The sequence below is a fragment of the Chlorocebus sabaeus genome, chromosome 23 (genome assembly GCF_047675955.1).
Source record: "Chlorocebus sabaeus isolate Y175 chromosome 23, mChlSab1.0.hap1, whole genome shotgun sequence".
In the NCBI taxonomy this organism is placed as follows: Eukaryota; Metazoa; Chordata; class Mammalia; order Primates; family Cercopithecidae; genus Chlorocebus; species Chlorocebus sabaeus.
Genome location: NC_132926.1, coordinates 53843978 through 53858812, shown reverse-complemented (window position 1 = coordinate 53858812; position 14835 = coordinate 53843978). Strand labels below are relative to the sequence as shown.

Below are 14835 nucleotides of genomic sequence, written 5' to 3'. Positions count from 1 at the left end.
AGAAGGGACAGGGTAGGCTTGCTTGATAGGAAAGAAAGCCCTGTCAAAAAACTGTAGTAATTAAGACATTGTGGTGTTGAATATAGCGATAGACAGTTAGATGAATGGCACAAAACAGAAGAAATAGCACAAAATATAGCGATAGACAGTTAGATGAATGGCACAAAATACCAGAAACTTAACATACATGACAGAGGTGCTATTGAAAGCGTGGGCCAGAATAATTCATTATTTATGTGAAAAAAAGACTGGATCCTTATGAAAACCACACAAAACACATCTCCAGATGGATTAAACACCTAAATTTAAAAGGCCAATTTGTTTTGTTTATAGAAAAAAATTCTAAAACAATTTTATGACCTCGAGCTAGGGAAGAGTGAGGCACCAAAAGTTGAGTTCAGTAGTTTCGTAGTTTAAAATTTTGAGATTCTAAAGAAAACATGAAAATAAGAAAAGGAAGCAGAGACCAAGGGAAGGTAGTGATCCTGACATGTAATCAACAAAGGATATGGTCCAGAATACAGACAGAAATACTATGTCAGTAACAAAAAAAAAAAGCAAAATATATGAACAGAGAGGAAAACTAAATGACAGAAATAAAAATTAAAAGCACAATATACTCTTATTCCATATCCGTTAGACTGACCCCAAATTAAGTCTGCCAATACAGAGTGTTAGAAGTGGCATAGAGCAGGCTGGTTCAACCCGCGGACTACGTGTGGCCCAGGATGGCTTTGAATGTGGCCTAACCCAAATTCATAAATTTTCTTAAAATATTATGAGCTATTTTTGTGATTTTTTTTTTTTCTAAGCTCCTCAGCTATCATTAGTGTTAGTGTATTCTGTGTGTGGCCCAAGACAATTATTCCATTGTGGCCCAGAGAAGCCAAAAGATTGGACACCCCTGAAATAGAGCAACTGGACATCTTTGAACTGCTGTGATAATGTAGATTGGACAACAACGCTGTCCAAAATAGGAAAGCAACCTGGCAGAATGTCCTGCAAATTTGGTTTGAATATTCTAGGACGCTCTGTTCTTAGGTGTACATCTCACAGGAACTTTTGCACATGTGAAGAAGGCTATATGAAACTTCAGGCCGGGCGCAGTGGCACACTCCTGTAATCTCAGCACTTTGGGAGGCTGAGACAGGTGGATCACCTGAGGTCAGCAGTTCAAGACCAGCCTGGCCAACATGGTGAAACCTTGTCTCTATTAAAAATACAAAACTTAGTCAGTTGTGGTGGCACACACCTGTAATCTCAGCTACCTGGGAGGCTGAGGCAAGAGAATCTCTTGAAACCCCAAGACAGAGGTTGCAGTGAGCCAAGATCATGACAGCACATTCCAGTCTGGGTGACAGAGCGAGACCGCATCTCAAAAAAAAAGAAAAAGAAACTTCATGGCAACATCATTTGTCATAGTGAAAAAGAATTGGAAGTAACAACCAGCAATCACAGAAATGAAAACAGTACAGATGTATGGTAGAATTCTATACAGTGGTGAAGGGGAGCTATCAGCATGGATATACCTCAGAAACAGTGCTTAGGAAAAATAGCAAGTTTTAAAAAGTATAGGAACAATATGAAGATTTAAATATTTTAAAAAGTAGTAAATTTTATATGTATGAATTCCTAAATGATAGAATATGTAGTAAAAATGCAAAGAGAACGTGAAGAACATTGGAAGCTTTACTGTGTTTCTGATGTTTCTTAATGGGGTGGTAGATACATGAGTGTTTATTACTTTATACTTTATTCCTTTTTGTATGTGAAATATTGAAATATTTTAGGTAGAATGCTACACTGGGTCATATGGTTATTTCTAGTGGGTAAATCTTGTTTCCTTCATATAATTTATAGGAACATTCTGATAACCAATTTATAGAAGCAATACATTTTAGGAAGGAAATAAATGAAAATTTTTCTTTAGAGCAGTGGTTGTTAAACTTCAGCATGCGTCAGAATCATCTAGTAGACTTGTTAAAACACAGATCGTTAGACCCCACCCCACAATGAATCAGATCTGGGGTGAGGGCCCAGCGTTTGCACTTCCAAGAGAATTTGAGGTGATACTGCTAATTTGGTTCAGGGACTATACTTTAAGAATCACTGCTCTAGGAAGTCTCAGTGGTATAAATGATTCTTTTGTAAATTTGGCAGGAGCTAGAATTCATCCTCCAAATTACTCTCATCCGCCTAATATATTTACTGCAGTGGGCCATGACAACTATATCAATGTGGGGCAAAGTTTTAGGATAAATAGAAGAGTATTGTTTAGAGAAAGATACTTAGGAGACTGACTTTCTAGCAGAGCTGTCTGAGGAACTGTATGAAATATTATTACAAATAGGTGCCGATTGCCTCTGTAGAACTAGTAACTGAAATTTTCAGTGTAAGTTGCCGCTGAGAGTATTTCTCTTTCCTTTCTACCGTTGGGAAACCTGTTACACAAAGTGTCAAATGTCTTTTAGTTGTTTATTACCTTTGTCAAAAGAATTTTTTACATTAATTTGTTTGTACAGTGACTTTTAGTATAGTTGTAGAGCTGCTGTTTTTAGATGTTATTTGTTTTACTGGACTTACCCTCAATTTTTCTCTGTCCCCTCATCTTTCTAGTTACTAATTATAATCTTAAGCATCTATTTATCATTAAACTGCGTGTAAGTATCCAGCTTCCACAACAAAATTTTTTTTTTTTGAGACAGAGTCTCACTCTGTCTCCCAGGCTGGAGTGCAGTAGCTGTAGCTGACTGCAGCCTCCACCTCCTGGGCTCAAGTGATCCTTCCACCTCAGCCTCCTGAGTAGCTGGAACCATAGGCATGCACTACCATGCCTGACTGGTTTTTGTAGAGATAAGGTTTCACCATGTTGCTCAGCCTGGTCTTGAACTCTGAGCTTGAGCAATCCTCCTGCCTCAGCCTCTCACAGTGCTTGGATTATAGACGGGAGCATCCATGCCCAGCCTAAGACTTCACTGTGTTAAAGAAGAGACAATCGTATCACTGAATAGCTTGCTTAAAGACCTCTTTAAGGAAAGGACATCAGCACTGCTAATTTTCTTGTTTTGTATGTTTGTAATTTCCTTGTCCCTTTAAATTTTTTGTAAGGCAATAGCCACCTGATTATCAACACAGTTTTAAACCTTCATATTTAAATAGCAAAACTAAATACATTTTTTTTTTGTCAGCAAATTTTGACTTAAGATGCACAGAAAACATTGCTAAAGATTTGAAGAAATAACACAGTGGGAATGTTTGAAACTAGTGTAATAAGCTTCAAATGACTGCATTTTGCTAAATAAGGTTCAATTATGTAATCCATGAAGAACTCCTTTCCTATCACATAGTAAAGAAGTGTGTTCTGGAGAAGACATATTTTCGGTAGTAAATTACTCCATTGATAAACATATTGTTATTTGGATACTGAAAACATTACCTCAGACTGAATAGCTACTTTGATTGGAATTTGCAAAGGATTTAGGGATGAGAGTGATATATATGAAGTTTCAGTCATTGAAGGGAAAGTTATTGCAATAACAAAATTGAAAATATAAGTACACAGAGTACAGCAAGATGTTACTGTTAACTTTATAAAAATAAAACCTTTTAATTATTACAGGATTGTAACAAATTTCTGTGAGTGACCTGACAGTATTTTGTACCATTAAGAAGGTACTGGTTATCTTATGGCTTAGTTCTTTAAAAAGCTGTCAACCTAAAGATATTCTTGGTTTTCTTTTATTCCCCAATTCCTTCCCCACCCCCAATTAAAAATATGCTGTGTGGTTAAGATAGTTTTAAAAAACTAAAATGAATATTTGTATCTGCCTCTTCAAGTCAAAGGTGCTTTCAGTATTGAATGGGGGGAAAATTTACTTCTTGAAAGAAGTCTGTACATGGATGGAACACTTTGAAAACAGATGTAAGCTTTACAGAGTCAGGGATATTTCTTCTGTCCTAATTATCCCAAGTAGCAGGTCAACACTTGATCAATATTTGAATTATTTTTTTAAAAAAATGATACGTCACAAATAATCCTATGTGACCTCACACTATGTATATAAATTTAATCAGTGACATGAATCATGAGAGCAAAACCCATAAAACTCTTAGAAGAAAACATAGCAATAAGACTTCATGGCATTGGATTTGTTAGTGAATTCTTAGATATGACACCAAAAGCATGAGCAACAAAAGGGACAGATAAAAAATATTCATTGCCGTTAGCCAAAAGATAAAAGTGTCTCCCAACAGATGAATGGATAAACAAATGTGGGGTGTGTGTGTGTGTGTGTATGTGTGTTGTGTGTATGTAAAATGAAATATTATTCAGCCATAAAAAGGAACGAAGTTCTACAACATGGATTAACCTTGAAGACATTATGCCAAGGACGCATACTGTCATTTCACTCATACAGTTTCTAGAATAGGCAGATTCGTAGAGACAGAAGTAGATATTACCAAGGGTTGGAGGGAGAAGGGGATGGGTAATTATTACTTAATGGTTATAGAATTTCTGTTTGGGGTGATGAAAAATGTTTAGAAATAGATAGTAGTGTTGATTGTATAACATTGTGAATATAATTAATACTATTGAATTGTACATTTAAAAATAGTTAAATGACAATTTTTTTATTCCTCTTTTTCTACAATGAAATACTAAAACGTGTGTGCACACAATCTTGGAAACAGAATTTTCTGATGTGTTTAGAAATCTTAGATTGAGTGGATTTTGGGGGATACTTTGGCCCTCTGTGTCTGCGGGTTTACATATACAGATTCAACCAACCATGGCTTAAAATTATTTGAAAAAATAATAATACAACAATAAAAATAATGCAAATTTTAAAATACAATATAACTATATTGTATTAGCTATTATGAGTAATCTTGAGATGATTTAAAGAATAAGCGGAGATATGTGTAGGTTACATGCAAATACTATGCCATTTTATATAAGGGACTTGAGCATTTGCAGATTCTGGTATCCAGGAAGGGCTGAAGGGAGACCCTGAAACCGATTCCCTATTGTTAAACATACTGAGTTGCAAATCCTGATGAGGTTGCAAGAAAAATTGGTGGAACAACTGAGGAAGGAAATGAGCCAAATGTCAGCAAAAACTTTTGCATGATTGGTAGAACAAATTCAGATTTTAGTATTGATGTGATTCAGAACTGCATTCATTTGGACTTTTGTTTGTAGTTTTTAATGGCTGTTATCAAAATATATAAATGAGAATACCACTGTATTATAATTTTTAAACTTATATTCTATTTCTCTTAGTAAAAATATGAAAATTTTGGTAGATCATAAAAGTAAAAAAATGTACATTTAGAACTTTTCAAGTATTTTTAAATTATATTTTTGTGTATGTTTATTTATAAGTAATATCAGTGTAGTAGTATATGTAATTTATAAGTAAATATGCATATATGCAATGCTGAAGAATTTTTGCTAAGAGTGTCTATAGAAGCTGTCAATTTGGAGGACAGTTTTATCACTTCAGAAAATATTTTGTTGAAAATAATGTATCTGTAAAGTTATATTGACCCTATATTTTAGGCTGCTGGTCTTGGTCGTATGAAGCCAAACACACTTGTCCTTGGATTTAAGAAAGATTGGTTGCAAGCAGATATGAGGGATGTGGATATGTATATAAACTTATTTCAGTAAGTATCTTTTTAATTCAATAATGTAGTTCATTTAGAAAATGTTAATTTTGAAAGCTAATTTTTGGAACATGTTTCTCACGTCTCTTCTAATGGAAATATAAGAACGAAAAGAATCACACAAATCATCTGGGTTTTAAATTGATAATCTATTAACAATTTTTTATTGATCTTTGTATGTCTCTTTACATACATGCATATATATACACACATATACCTATGTATGTATATGTATACATGTATACACTCTGGCTTCTCATTTAAGTTTGTAAACTTTTTCCTATCCCTACAGCTGTTGCTGAGCAGAGTTCCCGAATGTTAGACCCATCACCTCCTAAACTATGTCATTATAATGTGCTGAGGAAGGGTGTTTTATGTCTGTTTAGGCTTCTTCCCCTTCCAAACAAATTTTGCAGTTAATCATTTGGTTCATTCATTAAGTTATTTACATTTCTTTTATTTAAATGTACTTACATGTTTTGTTTTTCTACCATCTTGAAGAGTGAAGTTTGAGTTCACTGTAACTTCCGTTTTTTGGGTTGTCTAGTGCAGCAGTCCCCATCCTTTCTGGCACCAGGAACCAGTTTCATGGAAAACGATTTTTCCACAGACATGGGTAGTGGTGGGGGCTGTGGTTTCAGAATGATTCAAGCGCCTTACATTTATTGTGGACTTTATTATTACCTATTCACCATAATGTAGACTCAGTGGGAGTCCTGAGCTTGTTTTTCTGCAACTAGGTAGTCCCATCTGGGGGTAATGGGAGACAATTGAGGATCATCACGCATTAAATTTTCCTAAGGAGCACACAGCTTAGTTTCCTCACATGTGCAGTTCATAATAGGGTTTGCACTCCTTTGAGAATCTGGTGCCGCTGCTGATCTGACAGGGCGTGTACCTCTGGTGGTAATGCTCACCTGCCCATGGCTCACCTTCTGCTGTGTAGCCTGCCCAGTTCCTAACAGGCCCCACCCACCACTGGTCCATGACCTGGGGATTGGGGACCCCTGGTCTAGTGTGTTCTTTTTTATTCTTTTGCTACTTTGTCTTTCTGGTTGTATTCTGTTTGTGGATTTTTGTGGATGTGTCTGTTGAATGTAATCTACTACATGCTTTTTGAAACCGAGTTGTTTAATAAAAAGAATGAAACCTTATTTTTTTTTTTGTTTTTGCCAGATTTTCTTCTTAATCTTGAAAAGTACTTGTTTTCCTACTATTCTAAGATTTGCCTAACCTGTTTATCTTGTTTATACTAAAGGTAAACATTCTCTCTCCACTATGCCATACTTGATTTGAGGAGTTTTTTTCCTCATCCTAAGCACTGATGAAATAGAACTGTCCACTTCTTATAATTGTCCTTTAAAACAAACAAAACACTTTTATTTACAAAGTAGCTTTAAGATTAAAGTTTAAGGGGCTGGGCGCGGTGGCTCAAGCCTGTAATCCCAGCACTTTGGGAGGCCGAGACGGGTGGATCACGAGGTCAGGAGATCGAGACCATCCTGGCTAACACGGTGAAACCCCGTCTCTACTAAAAAGTACAAAAAACTAGCCAGGCGAGGTGGCGGGCGCCTGTAGTCCCAGCTACTCGGGAGGCTGAGGCAGGAGAATGGCATGAACCTGGGAGGCGGAGCTTGCAGTGAGCTGAGATCCGGCCACTGCACTCCAGCCTGGGCAACAGAGCCAGACTCCGTCTCAAAAAAAAAAAAAAAAAAAAAAAAAAGATTAAAGTTTAAGTCCTATTTTCTCTATGAATTTTGATCTGATCACCCTTTTTTCTCACTGGAGTCACTTCCTTGCTGGAACTCCTGTTGTATCTTTGGCTATAACCGCATATATTTGCCTGTCTCACATGTGATGGTTTTATTAGTGACATTTGAAAAGTCTTTGAGGAAGCAGCTGGATCTCATACTCTACTTTTTAAAGGATCTCTTTATATGGATTAGTAATATATATGATAAACAAGATTTACCAACTAATTGTTAAATGCTTTTTGTAAAATTAAAACTCTGCTGATTTGTTGCATGTTGTCACTACTGTTGAGCTCTGGTTTTATTAACTTTTTTGTAAGCAAAACCTCGTTGTGGCTTTCTAATTCTGTATTCTGTATATATAGGGATTAGGGACAGAAAGATTAATGTGGTCCATGAGCCATGAAACCCATGAGCCATGGGCTATCCTTTTTCTCTCTCAAGACCTACGAGCAGTGAGATGAAGTAATTATCCTAAAAAATAGAAAAAGTGACATTTTTTACAAATTATTTCATACGCCTGTCACGTTATTAGGTGTAGTTGCTCATAATGGAGCACTGGAAGGGGTCTTTCTGACTCTGACCTTCTAGGGATTAAAGTGAGTGAGTGTTCTGAAAGTTGAGTATTACTCTGAACATGACTCCTGTACGTCAGGCAGCAGTTAAAGGATAGGTGAAATACCACTTTCTGATTTTAGAACCATGTAAATTAATAGCAGTTTCAAAGCAGTGACACTGCTCATTCTTTATCTTGTTGCACTTCCACTGAAGTTTTAGCTGTGATTTTTAAATACCTTGTGCAATTTAGGTATGCTTTATATGTTGTTTTTATTAGTAGTATATAAGATCTGAAGCTGCAAATCAATTTTTATAGCTTATAACAAAAACATTTATTCGTTTTAATCCACAGTAAACTTGGGGAGCTATATTCCCTAGCTTTAAAGAAATTGATTTTGATTTAATCGATTAACCAATTTTTCAAATGTCTGTAGTTATTTTTTCCTCTAGTATTAATGAGATCTTTCAAGATACAGCTGAGAAAGATTAATTCCTTAAATTAATTCCTTAAACTCTGTTTTGCTTCTCTCAAAAACCATATCCATCTATCTATGCATCTACCTGTCTATATCATCTATCATATATCCGTCTATTTAATATTGCCTGTTAAATTTCTTTCTCCAGTGACTTTCTTAACTTTAGTTAGCTCATCTTAGGAATGTGGCCAGATTGTCTCTCCATGATTTAAAAACAAAAGACCTTTTATAACCATATATTATATCCTGAACACATTCTTCCATTTGTCAGTAAGAGTAATAATTTGACCATTTTATTGGATTTTAGCCTTTTTAATTTCGTATAGCTATATCTTAATATATCGTTTTTAATATGTCTACGGTGAATACTTACTACTTGTGCAATGAAAAATATTAAAGATGAAAGTTAAACCTGTTACCACTATCAGAGAACAACATGACGCTTCGAAATTTAAAATTAATTCAGTAGATTTGAGAAAAACATGGATTAAAATGAAGATGTATGCTCATAACTGAGATTCCAGGGTTTAAGTCTGGTTTTAAAGCTGTGTTTGAAATTTTAATGTATTTTCTGTGTGTATAGAATGCTCTCAATTGTGTTTTTAAAAATGAAAGGGATCACGCCTGTAATCCCAGCACTTTGGGAGGATGAGGCAGGTGGATCACGAGGTCAGGAGTCTGGCCAATGTGGTGAAACCCCATTTCTACTAAAAATACAAAAGTTAGCCGGGCGTGGTGGTACGCATCTGTACTCCCACCTACTAGGGAGGCTGAGGCAGGACAATTGCTTGAACACAGGAGGCAGAGGTTGTAGTGAGCCGAGATCACGCCACTGCACTCCAGCCTGGGTGACTGAGCAAGACTCTGTCTCACAAAAAAAAAAAAAAGGGGGGGGAGAGGTAAATATGTATTTGCAGATATATGTGAAATCTTTGAACCACTGTTCAAATCAGTTTTGTAAAAATTTAAAAATTATGTTAAAATTCCCTCAGTCTTTTCAAAAAGAATTTCTTCATATCCTGGAACCTGCTATCATTCGCAGTAGCATGTAGGTTTTTGTGTGTGTGTCTTCATGTATTTCTCTTGGTTTTAATGGTATAAGCCCAAATATAAATATAGCGGGATTCTGAAAGTAGTTTTTCTATAATTTAACACAGAAGGATAAAAATACTGCTGCTGCTTTAAACCACTGCTGTAGGTATAATGTCAGTACTGCAAAGATCTGAAAAGTAGTTTTCAAGGGTATTCCAGAAGAGAATGTTGTGGGATTTGAAACTAACATACATATCTCAACAAGTGATTTAGTGATTTTCAAAACATGTTTTTAAAATCAGACATTTAAAGCTGAAAGTAATTTTAGAGATCATCTACTATTATCTTTATTTTATAGAGGATAACACAAATTTTTGTGTTTTTTTTGTTGTTTTTGTTTGTTTGTTTGTTTTTAGTGATGCCTTTGACATACAATATGGAGTAGTGGTTATTCGCCTAAAAGAAGGTCTGGATATATCTCATCTTCAAGGACAAGGTAAATTTTGCTTGAAATAAGTTTTTTATTTAAAAAAAATAAACTACTTTGTTAGAAAATTATATTCTCACGAACTCTTCATTACTTTTAATAATTATGTGTCATGGACTTCTTATATGGCATTTTAAGATCACATCTGTTTGACTCCACTAAAGTTTGTGTTTTCTCTTTGTACCAACCTGGATGATGGTTAGTGATTATTACTGGAGAGAATAAAATTCAATCCAAAGGATAAGCTTAAGAGAAGCAGACATTAGTTAGGTTTGTCTGTTGGCCAGGTTTTTTAAAGACATAAGTAAAATAGCCTGAGGAAAAATTTTTAAATGACCACTAAATCATTAGACATTTTCATATTTATAAAACTATGCTTTGTACAGTCATATTGATAGTAGAAGCCTAAACTTTGTCATAATGTTTTCTATCTTCAGCAGACCTAATGAATGTTTTTTTAAAAAACATTTTTTAATTTAAAAATATTTATAGATTCACAAGAAGTTGCAAAAAAATAGTAGAGAGGTCCTCTGTACCCTTCATCCAGTTTCCCCCAATGGTAATATCTTGCCTTATCCTAAGGTACTGTATCCAAGCCAGGAAATTGACATTGGAACAATCCACAGACCTTTTTCATATTTCGGCAGTTTTACAACTCTTGTGTGTGATTGTGTAGTTGTGTGCCACTTACTATGTGTTCATTTGTGTAATCACCATTGCAATAAAGATACAGAACTGTTCTGTCACTACAGACATCTCCCTATGTGTTCCCCCTTTCTATGTACTTTTCTTGTCTCCCATCATTACTGTATAATTTTGACATGTCAGGAATAGTATGTAAATAATATAGTGTGTAACTTTTAAAGCATTTTTGGAAGTGAAGATTAAAGCCTAAGTAGGGTATAATTACTGCTTTTGCCAACTTTATAAAAACTATGGCCAGGCACCATGGCCCATGCCTGTAATCCCAGCATGTTGGGAGGCCGAGGTGAGTGGATGAACAGAGATCAGAAGTTTGAGACCAGCCTGACCAGCATGGTGAAGCCACATCTCTACTAAAAATTCAAAAATTAGCCAGGCATGCTTGTAATTCCAGATGTTCGGGAAGCAGAGGCAGGAGAATTGCTTGAACCCAGGAGGCAGAGGCTACAGTGAGCCAAGATTGCTCCATTGCACTCCAGCCTGGGCGACAAGAGCAAGACTCTGTCTCAAAACAAAACAAAGCAGGGAAAAAAAAAAAAAAAAATGAAGATTTTTATATTCTCTGAAGATTTTCTGGTAGTTTAAGAAATTATAAGCTTAAGAAAATTTACATATATAACATATTACCCCTAAGCCTAAATACTTAAGAAGTATCTGCTTCTGTATTTAAATTGTTTTAATCTTCCCTCTCTTTAGCCCTTTAAGGGCAGTCTGAAGTTTTGAAAGAAACACTTTGAGGTCTTTATCCATGTAACCAAATATGCATTTTCAGCAATCTGGAGTAGGTTTGGCAAATTACTCAATTATTTCTTGCTCTACCAGAATTGAAGTTTAGAGCGCCTTATACCTGTTAACTCAACATAAATAGTAGTGTTCCTTTTCACATATCACAGTTTGATGAATAAATTATATAGTTCTATCATTTACTGAAGTTTGAATGTGATTGAAACTTTTAAAAAGTATTTTCATGTATTTATAATCATTGTGAAATGTTTTTGAATACCTTATTATTCATCGTTAAGTTTTAAAACAGGAATTTGACTGGGCATAAGAATTAAGGGCATAGGCATTGGAGTCAGGCAAATCTGCTTTAAAAATCTCAGCCTTTTCTGTTAGATGTTTTGTAGCCTAGGCAAATTTGGTGACTTCCAAGCCTCAGTTTCCTTATCTGTTAAAATGTATTTACCTTACAGGTTGGTTGTTAAGATTAAAAAGGAGATTAAGGCCTGCAAGCTCTTAGCATAGTGCTGGCATATAGTTTCTTTTGTTTCTCTTCATTTACACAAATAAGTGATGAGGATTATGGACATACTATCAGTTTTATATTTGTCTTTGTGATACATATTTGTATGGTGGAAGTTAAATCTTTACTAACTCTGACAAAAAGAGAAAACGAAGAAAAACTACTTTAAAAGGAAGAAATGGTACTTTCACCATGAACTTAGGAAGACTGTATTCAGTGGTCTTGGTTTTATAGTAGTGGTTATAATTTTTCAGTATTGTCTGTCATCTTACATATCTATGGACAGTTGTTACATTTTACATTTTTTATGTAACTGATTTTGAGAGCAGAATTGATTCACATACTATGTATTACTGTCTACCAGATTCTACTGTTCTATGAATTGTACTCATTACTAATTCTCTAGCTCGTAATTCAAATACAGTTTATGTATCTATATCCAAAATGCTTGGAACCTGAAGGGTTTCAGAATTTGGAGGGAGGAGGTTGATTTTCGAGTATTTGCATTACATGGTACTTACCAGTTGAGCATCTCTGGTTCAGAAATCCAAAATCTGAAATACTCCATTGAGCATTTTCTTTGAGCATGTTAGGTATGTAAAAAGTTTCAGATTTTCAGATCAGAATATTCAACCTGTAACCTAGTTGTGGTTTACGTATTTAAATGAATAGTCATTTCAAACAGATTATCACAGTTGTTTAAATAAGAAGGCATTTATAACAAACTTATTTTTTCATAATAGTTTTATTACTAAACCATAATGCCTTATTTAACAGTTAAAATATGACTTAGATACTATTTTAAATAATTTTGTGTCTACAGAAGAATTACTGTCATCACAAGAGAAATCACCTGGCACCAAGGATGTGGTAGTAAGTGTGGAGTATAGTAAAAAATCCGATTTAGATACTTCCAAACCACTCAGTGAAAAACCGGTTACACACAAAGGTAATTTTCATTCAAACAATAAGTCTTTATTAACAGTAATGTTTTAATTTGGGAGAAATATTTTTAATTATATAATATGTCTTATAAATATAACCTGTTCTCAAACTTGTACTAGTCATTTCTTGCTGGTCAGGTAGAATTTATGGCTTTCAAAAATGGCAACAAAATGACTAGCTGTGTAAGGTACTAGAGTAGATCATCAGACAGAAACCATGCCAGATATTTACTAATATGGCCTCTGTGTTTCTATTTATAGTTGCTTTAAATAAAACATTTTAATTTGAAGCATAGGTTAAATCTAAATTTGGAAAGAACATGGTAATTTTAAAGTAACAAACTCATGAAACTTTCACATAATTTCATCCACAAATCTGTGTGTCATGTTTGAGAAGAAAAGAAGGATGACTTCCAAATCTTACTCTCCCACCCTCACTCTCCTACCTCTGTTCGGTCTAGTATCTCCATCTGTCCTATTCCTAGCTGACATGCAACAAGAAAAAAATCTGCGCTGTAAATCATCAGACTATAACATACTTTTGATTCCTGCAAAGTATTTCCCATTCTTTTTCTGAAATTATAACCTTGGACCAATCATGTCTTTGTGCAATTTATCTCTTCTGTATTGTTTAGAAGCAGTAATGTTGCTTTTTATTTCTTTCCTTCTTATTTACCTTGTTGGCTTAGAGTATTAGTAAAGTTTAGTTCACACCCATTTTCCTTTTCGGTTCTTTGCTGGCTTGATTATAATTTGTTTTGTTTTTCCTCAAAATTCTATAAACTGATTCTGATAACTGTTCTTATATTCCAGCATTTATTTTAGTTTGCAGTATACATTCTTTCATTTCCTCTTTTTTGTTTTTTTCTTTTGCTTCAAACATTCTTTTTCTACAGAATCTGTTGGGAATTAATAGGTGAAATTTAATGGGAGGGTAAGAAGTAATACATATCAAGCATCTACTCCATGCACCCACATTATAGTGGATGTTACCCATATATTAGCTAATTAATATATGTTACAATCTTATGAAATCATTATTTTTATAGAACAGGAAAGTGGGTCAGTACATTTCTACTTACATTTTTATTGTAAAAATAATGCCTTTAACTTACTTTATAATTGTTAAATGTCAAGATTTCCTTGACATTTCTGAGCTCTTTTAAACAAATGCAGCATATCCATAGTTATATTTATAATTTTTATTATCAAAGACAAATGCCACTAAATATCTGCTTTATAAGAACAATATTGAATGCTATAAAATTAAATATAGTTGATTCTTTTTCCATTACAAGTTTAAGAAATTAGCGTTTGCTTTGTATTTATTTTCTGTCAGTTATTCTCAAAGTCAGCAGCATAGATATTATAGAAAAGTTTATACATTTTAAAAAGTCTTCAGAATTGGAGACATTACTGTGTAGTTATTATAAATCTACAGTATTTAGCTGTGTTTGTCTTGGTTATTGAAGCATACATCATGCAAAGAGTCATAAAGAACACCCTTTAAATACTTTCTGCCAGGCCCAGAGCTCAGTGCATTAATACTTGCATTAGTATAACAAGCTTAAGAGGTAGGTACTAACACCTCTTTCTACAAATGAGAAAAGCAAGTTCAGTAACGAAAGCTCACTCAGCTAGTAAAATGAGTAGAGGGAAGATTGCAATCTTGCAGCCTAACTCCAGAGCCCATTGCAGTATGCTCTCCTGTCCAAGTCCAGAGTTTTATATGCCGTAAACAAATATTTTAATACAAGCTGATATTAAGGGAACAGAATGAGATTAGGAAAATTTTTAATGCCAGAAAAATATTTGTAGATATTTTTAAATATAAATGGATAAATATATGCACACATATATACATACACATATACATTTATATATTTGAGAAAAATCACTCCTGTATAACCTGGTGTTTTATATAAAGCAAAAATACTTCTTTCTCTGATCAAATTTCTTAATATTTCAAGTG

At 34.3% G+C, this 14835-nt stretch overlaps 1 protein-coding gene across 2 annotated transcripts in view; it reads left to right on the top strand.

Moving 5' to 3' along the window:
* SLC12A2 (solute carrier family 12 member 2) overlaps window positions 1-14835 on the top strand; it is a 104240-nt gene that overhangs the window by 76828 nt on the left and 12577 nt on the right. For both annotated transcript variants that reach the window (XM_008014305.3, XM_008014304.3), the window contains exons 18-20: window positions 5564-5670; window positions 9904-9983; window positions 12743-12868. In XM_008014305.3, coding sequence (XP_008012496.3) covers window positions 5564-5670; window positions 9904-9983; window positions 12743-12868 — 313 coding nt within the window. The remainder of the gene's footprint in view (window positions 1-5563; window positions 5671-9903; window positions 9984-12742; window positions 12869-14835) is intronic.